The sequence below is a fragment of the Oncorhynchus tshawytscha genome, linkage group LG15, assembly GCF_018296145.1.
Source record: "Oncorhynchus tshawytscha isolate Ot180627B linkage group LG15, Otsh_v2.0, whole genome shotgun sequence".
NCBI lineage: Eukaryota > Metazoa > Chordata > Actinopteri > Salmoniformes > Salmonidae > Oncorhynchus > Oncorhynchus tshawytscha.
In genome coordinates, this window is record NC_056443.1 from 7,173,771 (window position 1) to 7,192,564 (window position 18,794).

General features: G+C 44.4%; 1 protein-coding gene across 1 annotated transcript; it reads left to right on the top strand.

Annotated features, from left to right (window-relative positions):
* Nucleotides 1–237: 237 nt before the first annotated feature.
* On the top strand, nt 238–18,498 carry LOC112214304 (mitochondrial 10-formyltetrahydrofolate dehydrogenase-like). The gene is made up of 23 exons (XM_042298034.1): nt 238–422; nt 1,922–2,066; nt 4,982–5,216; nt 6,070–6,235; nt 6,365–6,466; nt 7,360–7,449; nt 7,622–7,756; nt 8,019–8,144; nt 8,309–8,400; nt 8,620–8,767; nt 11,814–11,933; nt 12,077–12,204; nt 12,396–12,546; nt 12,738–12,808; nt 12,987–13,092; nt 13,381–13,468; nt 13,684–13,777; nt 13,868–13,967; nt 14,079–14,177; nt 14,357–14,522; nt 16,416–16,521; nt 16,638–16,837; nt 17,094–18,498. Exons 1-23 carry the CDS (start codon nt 375–377, stop codon nt 17,147–17,149), a joined length of 2,772 nt encoding a protein of 923 aa, XP_042153968.1. The 5' UTR covers nt 238–374; the 3' UTR covers nt 17,150–18,498.
* Nucleotides 18,499–18,794: the final 296 nt, after the last annotated feature.

Genomic DNA, 18,794 nt, shown 5'->3' on the forward strand with positions numbered 1-18,794 from the left:
TTTTACATGATCAATGTTGCGTCTTCGTGTCCGGGCGGTTTCGTGGTCTTTTGATTAAATTACATAGATATTCCACTGACCGCACGCACAATTCATTGCGAAAAGCAATTCTTACTATGACGCCAGTAAGACTGTCAAATGTCAAATACAAGCGTGCCTCATTGAAGGAAGTAGTAGGATTCGTGAGCGCGCACGTCGACAGTACCCCGCGCGCACGCCGGTTGTCGGGTGTGAGCTGGCTGTGGCTAGCTCGAACCGCTGTCATTGCGAGGCAGGTGTGTGTGTCATCAGGAGCTCATACACGTCCCCAGACCACGTTGGACTAATTCTGTTTTTTTTTTTTTTTTTTTTTTGTGTTAATTAATACAGCCATCATGTTGTGGACAGCGAACAGAATCATTAGGAAATTCTCTACCAGCTCTGTAAGTAACATTGTTTATGTTGCATCCGCTATCCCCGGTGTCTCCCCCCGCCCTCCTTTTGTCGCTATGGAGAATCCTAATTGCTTGCCAGCTGATTCACACGATGTTGTCATTGTTGTTCTAATGCATGAATATATATCAGGTTAAAATCGAGTCATCTTCATATGTTACAATGAATGAATGACTCGTTATCAGATCCGTCAATGCCTGGGTGTGCACAGTGCACACTCACAGTAGCATACAATCTAATCGAAATACGACGCATGCTTGACAGTTCTCTTCTTTGATATCTGATATGCAACATTAGTAACGTTTATTACTATAAAGGCGAATTCATATTAGGTACTATGTATTTGTATTCTAACAACCATACAAAGAAAGACATGTATTTGCCAGTTACCACGTTATGCACGTTGTCTCCATCGCTGCACGAATTACTTCCATTGTACAGTTCGTGGGGAGTTGCATCAGCTGAACGAGAGACCACAGACAGCTGAACAGAGCGGCTTAGCAACACACTATCCAGAAACCCACATACACTCTATCCAGAAATCCACATACACGCAACGAACTGCCTATAATTCGACTGACATTGAAGTTAGGGTCAGGATATTAGCAAGGAAAAGGGACTGATACGATATGGTTTTGTAGTTGTTGTGTAAACAACACCGGCCCATATCAAACTGCTACTGTAGGTGGTTACAATGTAACGGCAGAAATGTATCTCTTATCATTGCCGTTTTAGCTAGCTGATAGGTAGTCACTCAGTGCTGGAAAATGTTCGCCTACCATGCCTGTCTGGGTGTAAGCGTTCACAGGAGCTGTTTGCATTAGGCTATAACAATTGAATAACACATTGTCATAACATGTATTATGTGGTTATTACATTGTCTTAACGTGTATTATGTTATTACACATGCTCAGCTATAGTGTTTACTTTATTCCTAGTCTATTTCGGCATAGGACACTTGAAACACTTTCCATTTTCACATGAACTTCCAGACAGACACACTGATTGAAGTAGCCTCATTTGAACTTACTTGAGCATTCATTCTAGTTGGAGGAGCGGGTTGTGCTCTCTGTAGTCAATAGCATTTCAGACCACCCTCTGTCCCAAAGGAACCCTCTGTCCCAAAGGACCAAGATTTATTGCCCATTGAGCCAGTCTGGCTGCCAGAAACTCCTAAAAAAAACTTGGCAATGGAGAAGGAAGAGTATAAATGCTTTTCAACGTTACAAAATGCCTATGTATACTCAACACGAGGGATGTTAGAAGTGAAAATGAATATTGGTCATGGACATGAGTATGGTCCAATTGAAAGTTGGAGTTTGTCTCCATCAGTATTCGGTCATATTGGTTCAAAGCCTGAAGGATATGGGGGAAATATATGTGTTTTGATCTTAAAGCCCACCAGTACAGTATAGGCTATTCTCATGTGTCAGAAAGAGTTTTTACCACTCTAACTCACATGCTCTTTCTTCTCTCCTGTCTCCTCCAGAATTATTACCAAAATAAGCTGAGACTGGCTCTGATTGGCCAGAGCCTGTTTGGACAGGAAGTGTACACCAACCTACGGAAGCAGGGCCATAGGGTGGTGGGCGTGTTCACTGTGCCAGATAGGGATGGCAAGGCAGACCCTCTGGGTAAGTATTGACACACTGGTGATGACTGGAGGGAGAATCTCTCTCTCTTCTCCATTATTTCCTTCTCTTCATCATGCCCTCTTTTTTGGAGGGGTACACAAGTTATCATGACTCAGTGAATGAATATTGCAGCAAAACATTTATGGAAGTGGTGTGCTTACATCCTCACCAGAGCATGGCCACCTCTTTACATTGTTACCATCTGCATGGTCTCAGTCATGATCCAGTCCGTCCTCTCCTAGACTCCCACGGTCTAACTGAGTTAGTGGAGTTTGTGTCAATGATTGCTCCCAGTCAGTTTTCTAAATTGGATGTAATGACTTCAGTGGTTACCCTGATAATCTGAGGCGGAAGCCCCTTTAGCCCTGGGTCTCTCTGGGTCAGGAGAGGACTGACTGTCCCTGTCAGTGAGGGAGGTAGATCCGTGTTGACTCTGTAAAAAAAAGAAAAAAAGACAGGCCTTTATGCCTAGCATTAGGACTGTGGGCCAATTGCTTTAGTAGGGAGAGGCCCTGGTTTGATATGATGCAAATTATTTTACCCAGCATGCATCAGCCGGTATGGCAAGGGTCCCTGTTCTGTGCTTCTCCCCCTCTCTCTTTCTTCATTCTATCTCTGCTTTATCTTCTCTCTCTATAGAGAGGATAACTGACTAGATGGGACAATATCCGTAGTTTAACGCCACTGCGTCCTTGCTAGGCAAACAAACAACAACACACAGGGGAGATACACACCCCTGACCAAACCCTGTTAGTCCCAATTACCCTGATTTAGCCTAACTTCAGTTCAGCCTGACTGCAGCAGAAGAGGCTGGTGGGAGAAACTATAGGACAGGCTCATTGTAATGGCTGGAATGGAACGGTGTCAAACACAGCAAACATGTTGAAACCACATGTTTAACTCTTCCATTTATTCCATTCTAACTATTACAATGAGCCCGACCTCCTATAGCTCATCCTACCAGCCTCCTCTGCTCTGCAGTGAGGTTATACAGCGACCCACTGTGTTCTTGGCACAGGATTGAGAGATTTCTGCCGTTTGGCTAGGGAAACAGATCTCTGTGTTATTACGATTTATTTTTGGCATCCCTGTAAAAAAATAACATTCCTGTTGAGTTGATCTGGCAGAGGACCTCTGGTCCAGAGACCTGTCGGGGCCTGAATTGCTGGACACAGGTACAGTAAAGGAAACCTTGTTACACAATATGGTCAAACATTTAAGTAAAACATTGTTTCACATTTGATTTTCCTGTTATTAGCCTGAGGCAAAGTATTTACAGAGCAGATGGTTTGATTGTGGGTATTTTTTGCCTACCGTATAACTGTTTACTTGACAATGTAATGATGATGTAATGTCACATCTATAGACCCATTTCTCACGTCATGAAAAGTTGCATGCACAGTTCATCATCAGAAACCTCTTTGTTTACCTAGCAGTGGATATGATCCCATGAAACTTCAGCTTGTACAAGTTAACAAGCAAGCTAGCAAGTCAAGGTTAAATATGAACAATAGAGTTCGATAAAGCCAGAAGAATAATATACTTGTTGAAAATAGTTATAGCCACCAGTCCTGTGTGTTTTCATGGTCATCACTCACTCGCTTTTAAGTTTGTTAAGGTCCCGAAATCAGCTTTAGCTATCCTGCTACAGAGCTTTTTGATGTTGGGATGCACGCACATCACTCGAACGTAGCGTTGGATGGTAAACAGAAACTGGCACTATTAGCCTAACCGTCTGTGAGTCAAACAGCCTCTAACACTTCACTTATTGCCATGGCATAAAGCATGGCCTTTTTATAAAGCATTACTACGAGGCTACTATCATGCTGAGCACCCAGATTAGCATAGCTGGCTGGATGAGGCCAACAGCTCCATGTGGCCTTTAACACACACACTCACTCTGAGACGGACCGTGTGCCCCCAGGCCAGCCCCCTATCCTGTCCCACCCCTCCCATCGGCATGTGTGTGTAATTTAATTTGTGTGGGGCCAAAGTGTGGGTTTCATGTAACCATAACCCTAGTATGGTAGTAGAGCAGTCTGTGCCCTGGAACTGGTTGGAACTGGGGAAGACCGGAACCCCCACGCACACCAGAGTTGGTGTCAATTCGGAATTTCAGAATTTAATTCAATTCAAACAGTGAATTGGAATTGAATTTGAATTGGCCACACACCACAGGAAGCAGAATTTGATTAGATTTGAATTCAAAGCAATTCAACTGAGACGTGAAACATGAAAGTCTCATTCATATGAGAAGTCTTTTATCAACAGGATATGCTAATTATTAATGCAAAGAATTCACATACCATTTCAAATATTAGTTTGATTACAACTCAAAGATGTCAAACAGTATTTGTCATTGTCATGAGATGTTCCCTTCCATACTGCAGCGTTTGATCAAATGCAATGTATTTTATTTAAAAACACTAAGGGAATTATTAATTATTATAGACAACCCACAACATGATCTTAGAATTTGTCCAGGCCACTAATTATTTGAAATGGTTGAGAATGAGTTTAAAAATGAAATGTTTCAACCTTATGGTACTGGTAACCAACCATGCATGATAAAATAAACATTACTGTGGTAATGTGTAGAATAAATCATCCATTTGAATTTAATTTAAATAAATTCTACTTCCTTTCATTCAAATTCTATTCAAATTCTGCTTCATGTTGAGTGTGGCCAATTCAAATTCAAGAATTTAATTGAAATGAAAGAGCAATTCGCAAATCAATTCATAATTTCATAATTAACCCTGACGCACACCCAGCTCACACAGATAACGGTCACACAGATAAACTGAGATACACAGTCACATACTGTACAAAAGTAAAAACTAGTTTTTAAATTAAGAGAGAAAATGTATAAATGTTCTGTCTACCCCCCCCCCCTCACCTTTCTCTCCCCCCAGCGGTAGTGGCGGAGAAGGACGGGACGCCAGTCTTTAAGTTCCCGCGGTGGCGTGTCAAAGGGAAGCCCATCCCGGAAGTGGTGGAGGCCTACAAGGCGGTGGGGGCTGAGCTCAACGTCATGCCCTTCTGCTCCCAGTTCATCCCCATGAACGTGATCGACCACCCGGCCCACGGTTCCATCATCTACCACCCCTCCATCCTGCCCCTGCACCGCGGGGCCTCCGCCATCAACTGGTGAGGGAGGGAGGGGAGAAAGAAAGGGTTAAGATAGTGTGAGGATTAAGGTTTTTAGGTGTGTGGGGTAGGGTGTGTGTGTGTGTGTGTGTGTGGTGAATGGAGACGGTCAAGTGCAGAGGCACATGTGGTCATTTCAGCTGTTGTCAATACGTAGCCATGACCAGTGTAAGGTCTTTAGTGTGTGCCTTGCCCATATAGTTAAACACCTGCTGGAGAGCTGAGTAGGAGTGAGAGGTGCTATCTAACTGGTCTGGTTTGGGGATGAACTGTTTGTAATGTGTTTGGCTGAGTACAGTTTGCGTTATCTTTTTCCTACTCTTATCTATTCTCGGTTCCTGTTATCTGTGTTCAGGGTGTGTGTGTGTGTGAGTCTATGTACGTCTCTGTGTGTGAACAGCTATGTGGATTTAGCCTATATTTGACACTGATCTGTGTCTGACTTGGCTCTTTTTACTTGTGAGTGGGCTCTATGGAAAAGGCTGGCTTTCTCTCGCTCTGTACTACAGGTGTAGAGTCTTAATTTGATCACTCTTTCTTTTGTTGCTGAGAATTATCCTGCTCTGCAGGAAATGCAGATGACCTTCGTGATTGACATAAATTCACTGAAAACCTGCGCACACATACACGGTTATATTAACATTACTGCACTTTTTATGTAGCCTACTTTTTTCCAGCTAATAGCTTTGTCACGATTTAGTTCCTGGTTTTATGCATTACCTGATTCCATGAGTGGCCTTCTCCATATGGTTCCATGTATGACCCTGTTTCTGGGTACATCCCTGTTTTTATGTATGACCGTGGTTCTATGCTTGACGTTGGTTCTGTGTCTGACCTGGTCCTGTGTCCTCAGGACTCTGATCCAAGGGGATAAGAAGGCTGGGTTCTCCATCTTCTGGGCTGATGATGGTCTGGACACCGGTCCCATCCTGCTCCAGAGAGAGTGTCATGTGGAACCCAACGACACGGTGGACTCCCTCTACAATCGCTTCCTCTTTCCAGAGGGCATCAAGGCCATGGTAACCATAGCAATGCACCACCATCTCCATCTGTCCATCCTCGGATCACAATCAGGATAAAACATATCACAGTCCCACTGCTGTAACACACTGACATCGCTTGGGGGCTGGTGTATTCCTGTGGTGCAGGTGGAGTCAGTGCAGCTGATCGCTGATGGGAAGGCCCCGCGAGTCCCTCAGACAGAGGAGGGGGCCAGCTACGAGGGTATCCAGAAGAAGTCCAACTCCAAGGTGAGATTGTCACATCCTGAACTTAGTTCCTTTGTTATGTTTCTTGTTTAGGTTGGTCAGGGTGTGAGTTGGGGTGGGCATTCTATGTGTTGTTCTAGTTTTGGTTTTCTATGTGTTTGGCCTGGTAATGGTTCTCAATCAGAGGCAGCTGTCAATCGTTGTCTCTGATTGAGAATCATACTTAGGTAGCCTGATTTTCCCACTTGATTTGTGGGTAGTTTTCTGTTTTGTGTTGTTGCACCTTACAGGACTGTTTCGTTCACTCTCTTTGTTGTTTTGTTATTCAGTGTTCAGTTGATTTCTTAAATGTTAACATGGACACATACCACGCTGCATTTTGGTCCGATCTTGACTACTCTTCCTCCGATGACGAGGAGAACCGTTACAGAGATACTGAATGTGGCTGTGAAACAGGGTCACCTGGTTAAGGCTGTTTGTAGGGAATGAAGGAAACTAAGTCAAATATCATGTTAGGAAATAAACATTCAAATAATGTCCTGTCCTGTCACTTTTCTGCTGAAATTATCATGGCAGTTTGATGCTGCTCCATTTGTAGCCATTTAATTCCACACTACGTCCATTCATTACTCAGTTTGGAATAGTCCTGTTTAACAAGAGGGTAATGTACTAGGGCCAGTAATGGGATGAGGGGTTGTATAAGGAGGGGGGTAGGGTTTGAGATGGGTGGGGAGTGTTAACTTACGAGAGCCTATAGCACTGGCCAACATTCTTAAGGCGAGGAGGGAGTGAGGGGTTATTTTTAAGGTCCCTCTTCTAAGTGCTGCATAATAGGCAGCCAACTGTTTGTCCTCCCCCTGGTTCTTAGAAACCAAGGAAAGAAGTGTCTGAAAAGGAAGATTTTCTTCCTCACCCATCTTCTTCCTCTCCTCCAGGTCAACCTCGCCCAGCCGGCAGAGGCTATCCACAACTGGATCCGTGGCCACGACAAAGTCCCCGGGGCGTGGGCGGTCATTGATGGTCGGGTGCGTTCCCTAAAACACACACTTGCACACACACACACACACTTACATTTACAATGTATGTATGAACTGTACCGTCGTGTCTAATGTTCTGTTTCTTTATTACCGTGTGTGTGTGTGTCTGTCTGTCTCATTGGCAGTATGTCAATCGACCCCATGTCCTCTCTCTCCTTAGACTGTGACTCTGTACGGGTCATCCATGCTGGGGGAGTCGGTGCCAGCCGGACAGCCCCTGGAGATAGAGGGGGCGTCCCAGCCTGGTGTCGTCACCAAGAACGGCCTGGTTCTGTACGGGTCAGACAGCAAAGCGGTGGGTCACAGAAAATGAGATCAATGGGAAACGAATAGGGAAATGTACAAGCAAGTGTCTAGTGGCAACCCTGTTAACTGTATTACCTGTGCTGTAACATAGAGCACTATATCTATCAACCTCCGATGGCTTCTAATGTTCATTTTGTGAATGATTTCTCCAGTTTAGTCATTAAGACATAGCGCAGGCCTAACTCTAACTATTTGTTGCCTCTCCTCCTTCTCCCTCTCCTCGCCCTCTTCCTCCTCTGGTTCCTCCACAGCTGATGGTGAAGAACCTGCAATTTGAGGATGGTAAGATGATCTCTGCTGCTAAGTACTTCTCTTCAGGAGACACCGCCCGCGTGGAGCTGACTGATGACGAGAAGAAGATAGCAGAGGAGATACGAGTACGTTTCTCATTGTGTCTCTGAAGGCTTCCACATAGCCATGTGTGATAGTTTGACACTACTACAACATAATCTGTTACTTAGTATACCGCCATGTTGCAAATGCATGATTCAGATAGAAGCTGTTCAATTAGCACCACTGATTCAGTGTGTTGTCACTCCAGGACATCTGGAAAGGCATTTTGAGCAACGTTGCTGCCATTGAGGAAACCACAGACTTCTTCAAGTCAGGAGCTGCTTCTATGGACGTGGTCAGGTGAGTGTATGCTTTCACTGGCATTGGCCTGGTTTAACCCTTCATTTCCCTCACTTGACCTAGAGTTTTTTGTTATGTATTCTATTAGCAGTGATCAGCTTTTAATCATCATGGTGACTTTTGTGACTCTAGTTGACCCCATTGTACCTGAGTGACATATTCTCCTATGACCTGACATAACTTCACTATGACCCTGCTATAACCCCATCTTCTCCCCAGGCTGGTGGAGGAGATCAAGCAGAGGTGTGTAGGGTTGCAGCTGCAGAATGAGGATGTGTACATGGCCACCACCTTCCAGGACTTCATCCAGATGTTTGTGAGAAGGCTGAGGGGGGAGGACCAGGAGGAGGAGATGGTCATCGACTATGTGAGTCAGACAAACAACTGTCATACAGTAGCCTGGTCCCAGATCAGTTTGTGCTGTCTTGCCAACTCCTATGGTCAGTTGTGCAACAATGATCTTAGGAGTTGGCAAGACACCACAATTAATGACCAAAGGAGTTGGCAAGACAGTACAAACTGATCTGGGACCAGGCTAGTCATACAGAGCACAGATGGTGCCGAAAAACATGGCTGACGTTTTACATTCTCCCAACCAATTGTGCTATTTTGTTAGTTTTTTTGTGTGTTGTGTAACTTATTTTTTAATTATTGTGTACATAATGTTACCGTCTCTTATGACCGAAAATAACTTCTGGACATCAGAACTGAGATTACTGACAGAGGACTGTAAGAAACCATTTCCTTTAACGAGCCGAGAGAAGAATATCCTGCTTTCACTGAAACAGGCCCAGATCCACACCTGTTGCGCGAAGAAAAGACTCAGGAAAAGGGGCCACAGATCGGGCAGCCTTCTGAGAATCCGTAGGTGAGCGAGAAACTCACACTGCCATCTGTTCTTCTTGCTAACGTGCAATCATTGGAAAATAAAATGTATGACCTACGATTAAGATTATCCCTTCAACGGGACATCAAAAACTGTAACATCTATGTTTCACCGAGACGTGGCTAAACGATGATACGGACAATATAGAGCTAGCAGGATTTTCCATGCACCGGCAGAACAGAGACGCTACCTCTGGTAAGACGAGGGGTGGGGGTGTGTGTCTATTTGTCGATAACAGCTGGTGCACGATGTCTGATATTAAAGAATCCTCGAGTACCTTATGATAAGCTGTAGACCACACAACCAAGAGAGTTCTCATCTATATTATTTGTAGCCATCTATTTACCACCACAGAACAAAGCTGGCACTAAGACCGCTCTCAACCAACTCTAAAAGACCATAAGCAAAGAAGAAAATGCTCACCCAGAAATGACGCTCCTAGTGGCGGGAGACTTTAATGCAGAAAAACTTAAATCAGTTTTACCAAATTTTTACCAGCATGTCACATGTGCAACCACAGAAAAATAAATCCTAGACCACCTTTACTCCACACACAGAGATGCCTACAAAGCTCTACCCCGCCCTCCATTTGGCAAATCTGACCATAATTCTATCCTCCTGACGAGCTAAATGCCTTTTAATGCTCGCTTCGAGGCAAGCAACACTGAAGCATGCACAAGAGCACCAGCTATTCTGGATGACAGTGATAACGCTCTCGGTAGCCAATGTGAACAAAACCTTTAAACAGGTCAACATTCACAAAGCCGCTGGGCCAGATGGATTACCAGGATGTGTACTCAAAGCATGCGTGGCCCAACTGGCAAGTGTCGTCACTGACATTTTCAACCTCTCCCTGACCGAGTCTGTAATACCTATATGTTTCAAGCAGACCACCCTAGTCCCTGTGCCCAAGGAAGCAAAGGCAACCTGACTAAATGATTACCGCCCCGTGGCACTCACGTCAGTAGCCATGAAGTGCTTTGAAAGGCTGGTCATGGCTCACATCAACAGCATCCTCCCGGACACCCTAGACCCACTCCAATTCGCATACTGCCGCAACAGATCCACCATTGACGCCATCTCAATCACACTCCACACTTCCCTTTCTCACTTGGACAAAAGGAACACCTATGTGAGAATGCTGTTCATTGACTACAGCTCAGCGTTCAAGACCATAGTGCCCACGAAGCTCATCACTAAGCTAAGAACTCTGGGTCTAAACACCTCCCAGGTGGTAAGGGTAGGCAACAACAGATCTTCCACACTGATCCTTAACACTGGGGCCCCTCAGGTGTGTACTTAGTCCCCTCCTGTATTCCCTGTTCACCCACGACTGCGTGGCCAAACACGACTCAAACACCATCATTAAGTTTTCTGACAACACAACAGTGGTAGGCCTGATCACAGACAATGACGAGACAGCCTATAGGGAGGAGGTCAGAGAACTGGCAGTGTGGTGCCAGGACAACAACCTCTCCCTCAATGTGAGCAAGACAAAGGAGCTGATCGTGGACTACAGGAAAAGGTGGGCTGAACAGGCCCCCATTAACATTGATGGGGCTGTAGTGGAGCGGGTTGACAGTTTCTAGTTCCTTGGTGTCCACATTACCAACTATCTATCATGGTCCAAACATACCAAGACAGTTGTGAAGAGGGCACGACAAAACCTTTTCCCCCTCAGGAGACTGAAAAGATTTGTCATGGGTCCCCAGATCCTCAAAGTTCTACAGCTGCACCATCGAGAGCATCCTGACCAGTTGCATCACCGCCTGGTATGGCAACTGCTCGGCATCTGAACATAATGAGCAACAGAGGGTAGTGCGAACGGCCCAGTACATCACTGGGGCCAAGCTCCCTGCCATCCAGGACCTATACAATAGGCGGTATCAGAGGAAAGCCCATAAAATTGTCAGACTCCAGTCACCCAAGTAAAAGAGTGTTGTCTCTGCTACCATGCAAGCGGTACCAGAGCGCCAAGTCTAGGACCAAAAGGCTCCTCAACAGCTTCTACCCCCAAGCCATAAGTCTGCTGAACAAGACTGCTGAACAGCTTCTACCCCCCACCCCTCCCTTTTGTACACTGCTGCTACTCGCTGTTTATTATCAATGCATAGTCACTTCACCCCCACCTACATGTACAAATTATATCAGCTAACCTGTACCCCTGCACACTGACTCGGTACCGGTGCCACCTGTATATAGCCTCGTTATTGTTATTCTTATTGTGTTACTTGGTAAATATTTTTCTTCTCTTCTTGAACTGTACTGTTGGTTAAGGGCTTGTAAGTAAGCATTTCACGGTAAAGTCTACACTTGTATTCGGCACGTGACAAATAAAGTTTGATTTGAATTGGTGTTACTATTGATGATGATGAGAAACATACTGTTTCCCACTCACTTTCCACTTGTATTTTCAAGCGTTTATATGACACATATACACATATACACGTGTTTATAAAGACACAGCTGGATCTGTCATTTGTCTTTGACGTGTAATGTTATGCCACTGTCATGGTTTGGTTCCCAGGCAACTAAAGACGTCAACAACATGACGGTGAAGATGCCTTGGCAGTGTTTCATCAATGGCAAGTTTGAGGACGCAGAGAACGGCAAGACCGCCAATACCATAAACCCTGCCGATGGCTCTGTGAGTTGTCATGCTATACAAACAGATACACCTGAACACACACACACACACCTCATCTATCATACTTAGATATACACTCTGATATACGTACTTGTGGACATTATTGTATTGGTACTTCATGAAATGTGAACCCTTTTCCCTAGGTGATCTGTAAGGTAGCCTACGCGTCAGTGGGAGATGTGGACCGGGCGGTAGCAGCAGCCAAAGAGGCCTTTGAGGTTGGTCCCTGGGGCAGGATGAACCCTAGAGATCGTGGCACCCTGCTGTACAAGTGAGCACCAAGCCTACAGCGCCTCCTAGAGGCCTGGTGGAGATCTGCCTCGACTCATTATGGAGTATAGTTACTATCAGGGAACTTGTTTATATAGTGCAGATTTATATAAACTTATACAACAATAATATATTTTGAGGACAAAGACTGCCAGTGGACCCTCTCTCTTGTTGACCTCCCCTCCCTACCAGGCTGGCTGACCTGATGGAGGAGCACCAGGAGGAGTTGGCCACCATAGAGTCCATAGACTCTGGAGCTGTCTACACCCTGGCCCTGAAGACCCACGTAGGCATGTCCATCCAGACCTTCCGCTACTTCGCCGGCTGGTGCGACAAGATCCAGGTACAGTTTCACCTGCATGGACCAGATATGTGAAATATAAAGATGTTTGGAGGGGTTTTTGTATGATGAAACTGGCTCCACTTCTTTTTCATTCACATTTCCCTGTTGCCACATCCTGACCTTGTTGTCTTGATCTTTTTCAGTAATCTAGTAGTCTAAGGATATCTTCTATTATATCCTGTCTGCTACAGGGCAAGACGATACCCATCAACCAGGCCAGGCCCAATCGCAACCTGACCTTCACCAAGAAGGAACCTCTGGGGTAAGGGGTCAGAGTTCACATGTGATACAACTCTACTAGGAAATAGCAATATGCATTTAGATATGAACATGATTCATGAGTAGTGGTTTTAGTATGAGTTTTGGTTGTAGCAACCACTGCATTTGGCTGACCTGTGGCACCTGCTCACAGTGAGTGTTGTGTGTTTCCTGGGTGCCAGTGTGTGTGCCATCGTCATTCCCTGGAACTACCCACTCATGATGCTGGCATGGAAGAGTGCCGCTTGCCTCGCTGCTGGAAACACACTGGTCCTGAAACCTGCACAGGTGAGAACACACACACCTGCATACATTACGACAGATTCAGTCGTAGATTTTATACCAGCAGGTGAACAACTTATGTAACACGGCAGTCACACTCGACTCGACCTGTCACGCACAACTCGACCTAACGTAACCTTTCTCTGCAGGCCGACGTGTTAAAATAGCCTCTCTAGCACGGCACATTGCTGAACCACATATGTGAATATCAGATGTCATTTGATTCACTTGAAGAGTTTCCCCGTGTCCACAGCAAGGAACATGTTTCACTCGCTCTCTGCTCTCGCCCAAAAGGTTACTCCTCTCTCAGCCCTGAAGTTTGCTGAGCTGACTGTGAAGGCTGGCATTCCCAAGGGAGTCATCAACATCGTACCTGGCTCAGGTAACAGGACACAAGGGAGCAAGAGCTTGTGGGAAGGGAGAGGTCCCCCAGGAGATCTGTGAGATCTTATTAGATAAGGTTTTTGATTCTAATCTTTATTCTTCTGTTTCTCTCACTCCATCTCCCCATCCACCACCCTCATCTCTACTACCCTTTCTCACCCTGCCGCCCTCACCCCTTTCTCTCTACCTCCCTATCCACCATCTCTCTTATAGGTGGGATGGTGGGACAGCGCTTGTCTGACCACCCTGACATCCGTAAACTGGGCTTCACAGGCTCCACCCCTATCGGCAAACAGATCATGAAAAGGTACAGTAGGGGGCTGGGACCCCAGTTATTCCTGATATGCTGATATTGGGCTACTTCCTGCTCAGGCTCACATGTCATTTCCTGTTGCAGCTGTGCGCTGAGTAACCTGAAGAAGGTTTCTCTGGAGCTAGGAGGGAAGTCTCCACTCATCATCTTCAGCGACTGTGACATGGACAAGGCTGTGCGCATGGTGAGAGAGGGAGGGAAAGAAAAGAGAGAGAACAACTAAAACAGAAGGAAAAGAGGAGAACCTGCTCTTATTTTCGTCATATTCCCTTCCCCTCCATCTCCCTTTCTGCAGGGTATGAGTTCTGTGTTCTTCAACAAAGGAGAGAACTGCATCGCTGCTGGACGCCTGTTCGTGGAGGAGTCCATACATGACGAGTACATCAGGAGAGTGGTGAGTATCCTGAATCCTCCCACACCAGTCCAAAACGCACAATACACTTCTCCTCTTTCCCTCCCACAACAACTGAGTCTCCTTGTAGCGTTGCTCAAGGGTCTCTCAAGATCCTTTTCCTCATCATCGCCTTTGCGTTCCTCCTCTTCCTCCGTCTACCCTCCTCTTCATCCCATCAGTTGGAGGAGATAAAGAAGATGAAGGTGGGTGATCCTCTGGACCGCTCCACGGACCACGGGCCCCAGAACCACAAGGCCCACATGGATAAGCTGGTGGAGTACTGTGAGGTGGGCGTGAAGGAGGGCGCCACGCTGGTGTATGGGGGCAAACAGGTGGACAGGCCAGGTAAACACTTTTGAAGCAGTGTCTTTTCAATACTATAGGCCTCTCTTAGTATCACAGTATGCACTCCTACCAAAGTAGCTATAGTAGTATAACCTGTGTTTAAAATCAAATCAAGTTGTTTTAGTGACATACACATACAGTATATAGCTGATGTTATTGCAGGGGTAGCGAATTGCTTGTGTTCCTAGCTCCAACAGTGCAGTATTATCTTACAGTTCACAACAATACACACTAATCTAAAAGTAAAATAATGGAATTAAGGAATATAGAAATATTAACATTGTCAGAGTCCAGAGTATAAATAAATAAATACATAATATATATATATATATATATATATATATATATATATACAGTGGGGCAAAAAAGTATTTAGTCAGCCACCAATTGTGTAAGTTCTCCCATTTAAAAAGATGAGAGAGGCCTGTAATTTATCATAGGTACACTTCAACTATGACAGACAAAATGAGAAAAAAATCCAGAAAGATTTTCAATGAATTTATTTGCAAATTATGGTGGAAAATAAGTATTTGGTCACCTACAAACAAGCAAGATTCCTGGCTCTCACAGACCTGTAACTTCTTCTTTAAGAGGCTCCTCTTTCCTCCACTCGTTACCTGTATTAATTGCACCTGTTTGAACTTGTTATCAGTATAAAAGACACCTGTCCACAACCTCAAACAGTCACACTCCAAACTCCACTATGGCCAAAACCAAATAGCTGTCAAAGGACACCAGAAACAAAATTGTAGACCTGCACCAGTCTGGGAAGACTGAATCTGCAATAGGTAAGCAGCTTGGTTTGAAGAAATCAACTGTGGGAGCAATTATTAGGAAATGGAAGAGATACAAGACCACTGATAATCTCCCTCGATCTGGGGCTCCACGCAAGATCTCACCCCGTGGGGTCAAAATGATCACAAGAACGGTGAGCAAAAATCCCAGAACCACACGGGGGGCCCTAGTGAATGACCTGCAGAGAGCTGGGACCAAAGTAACAAAGCCTACCATCAGTAACACACTACGCCGCCAGGGACTCAAATCCTGCAGTGCCAGACGTGTCCCCCTGCTTAAGCCAGTACATGTCCAGGCCCGTCTGAAGTTTGCTAGAGAGCATTTGGATGATCCAGAAGAAGATTGGGTGAATGTCATATGGTCAGATGAAACCAAAATAGAACTTTTTGGTAAAAACTCAACTCGTCGTGTTTGGAGGACAAAGAATGCTGAGTTGCATCCGAAGAACACCTCCAAATCTTTGGAGGGAGTTGAAAGTCCGTGTTGCCTAGCAACAGCCCCAAAACATCACTGCTCTAGAGGAGATCTGCATGGAGGAATGGGCCAAAATACCAGCAACAATGTGTGAAAACCATGTGAAGACTTACAGAAAACGTTTGACCTCTGTCATTGCCAACAAAGGGTATATAACAAAGTATTGAGATAAACTTTTGTTATTGACCAAATACTTATTTTCCACCATAATTTGCAAATAAATTCATTCAAAAAATCCTACAATGTGATTTTCTGGATTTCTTTCTCATTTTGTCTGTCATAGTTGAAGTGTACCTATTATGAAAATTACAGGCCTCATCTTTTTAAGTGGGAGAACTTGCACAATTGGTGGCTGACTAAATACTTTTTTGCCCCACTGTATATATATATGATGGTATGTATAGACATTATGAACAGTATGTGGATAGAATATGTAGTATATCTGAAGAATACGTAGGATATAATAGTATATGGACCACAATAGTTGAATAGTTGGTAACATAAGACTGGTCAGTGAATACTGGTGATACAGTGCAACACAATTGGAGGCCACTGTAATGCAACGTTTCAGCCAACCACCTTCATCATCATTGCTAACTACACTATGATGTGGTTTCCCTGCAGGGTTCTTCATGGAGCCCACACTGTTCACAGACGTGGAGGATCACATGTTCATCGCCAAAGAGGAGTCCTTTGGTCCCATCATGGTGGTGTCCAAGTTCAAAGACGGGTACGTCTCCTCAGTCTTTAAAGAGACAACCTTTCCTCACCACAGCCCCAAGTAATAGAGCGGTTTGTGGTTCCCAACCCTGACCAATGTCCCTTTTCTCCCCTTCTGACCTGCAGTGACATAGATGGCGTGCTAAACAGAGCCAACGACACCGAGTTCGGCCTGGCGTCCGGTGTGTTCACGCGCGACATCAACAAGGCCATGTACGTGAGCGAGAGGCTGGACGCCGGGACCGTGTTCGTCAACACTTACAACAAGACCGACGTGGCCTCGCCGTTCGGTGGTTTCAAACAGTCGGGCTTCGGGAAAGACCTTGGTGAGTCTGGGGTTAATCATGTAATCATTTAGGCAAGGGGTTTCATGTTGGACTGTCATATTGGAATGTGGATCATATCTTATGCTGATTTTTTTGTTGGTCTGTCATAAATAGATATCCATGTATTTTCCATTGTTTATCTTTTTCTTGAAACATAGTTCAAAGACAATGGGCCTAGGAGCTTTGAATAGCCTTGTGAGCCCAACATGCTTGATTTGAGTTTGACTGATTAACTGTGCTTCGGTTCTGTCGGCAGGAGAGGATGCTCTTAACGAATACCTCAGGACCAAAGCAGTGACTGTGGAGTACTAAGGCAGCCTAATAAACTGTAACAACGACTGAACACTCAATCCACCTGATCACGACTCACCAGTCAGTCTTGATCAGCAGTCCAGCTCCGCTTTCCTAACAGCAGGTGTGTGTGAGAGAGGAGACCTTTAATGTGTAGCCTACCCTCTGCCACGACCTCGTCTCAAGGTGCCTACAGTTTGAGCATTCTGGTCGAAAACTTGCATTACGGACACATCATGGACACAGGCGGTTTTCCCCAAAGTTACAAAAGGGAAATGCACATATCAAACGCAGAGGTGGATTTCAGTATTCCAGAGCCAAGGTGGATTTGACTGGATCAACACCCCTTCACTTTGAGTTTAAGGTTTCGGTTCCTCCACTCATCATGAAAGAACGTTTTGCTTTTCAAAAGCCGAGCGCTTCAGGCAATCTCCTCCTGCTCTGTTACAGTCACACATCTTTTGCAACATTTCATTTTAACTCAAGCATGCAGGTTCAAATTCGTATGTAATTTCTGCTCAGCAATGTTAGGTGCCACACTTCTGCTGAAGATATCCACAACTCCCTTAGTTACATTTTTATTTGTAAATATTTTATAACAAAAGAAAACACACTGAATAATTGGATATATTTTTTTGACATTGTATTTCTGTCAGAAAAGGAGCACTGTAGGTTACAACACTAGATTATGCATTTTTAAAGCACACCAACCTACCTGCCCCTGTTTTGGTAAAAAACTGAGGGATGGGACTGGAGAAATGTAACTACTCTCAAATGTATAGACAGAGCTATGGATGCAAGGACTGACCTTCCATGACATCAACATTATAGTTTTAACCATGATTTGAGGCTATGTAGTTTACTTTGTTCACAAAAAATGAAGTAGAAAAAGCTTATATTTGGGGTTATGATGGGGTACGACAGTTCAACTAAGCTCATTAAGCATTTCTAAGGTATATTCAAGAATCAATGAGTACATATCAATTTAAGTCAAAAAATATATGTAGAAACTGCAGATTGTCCCTAAATTTAGTAAATAATATATATTAATTTAAATACGCTATTAAATAAACTACCTTTGAAAGACTAGTGTTGATATACAAATACAAAGGCTAACACTAAGAAAGTATACGTTCAAGAATATATTTTCATTGTATGTGCCATTTTTCAATTAGCATTTTGAAAACTACAGGGAAATCTGGTCTCTATGGAGATGTGAGAGACTATTCTCCTCCGAACCTTGTGCAAAAACCAGCCCCGGCACATACAGTTTGTCTTCCAACATATATTACCGTTCAAAAGTTTAGGGTCACTTAGAAATGTCCTTGTCTTTGAAAGAAAAACAAATTTTTTGTCCATTAAAATAACATCAAATTGATCAGAAATACAGTGTAGACATTGTTAATGTTGTAAATGACTACCGTAGCTGGAAACGGCTGATTTTTAATGGAATATCTACATAGGCGTAGAGGCCCATTATCAGCAACCATCATTCCTGTGTTCCAATGGCACGTTGTGTTAGCTAATCCAAGTTTATCATTTTTAAAAGGATAATTGATCATTAGAAAACCCTTTTATAATTATGTTAGCACAGCTGAAAACTGCTGTGCTGATTAAAGCAACAATGGACAGAAACAAAGACCTTTCTTCTGAAACTAGTCGGTCT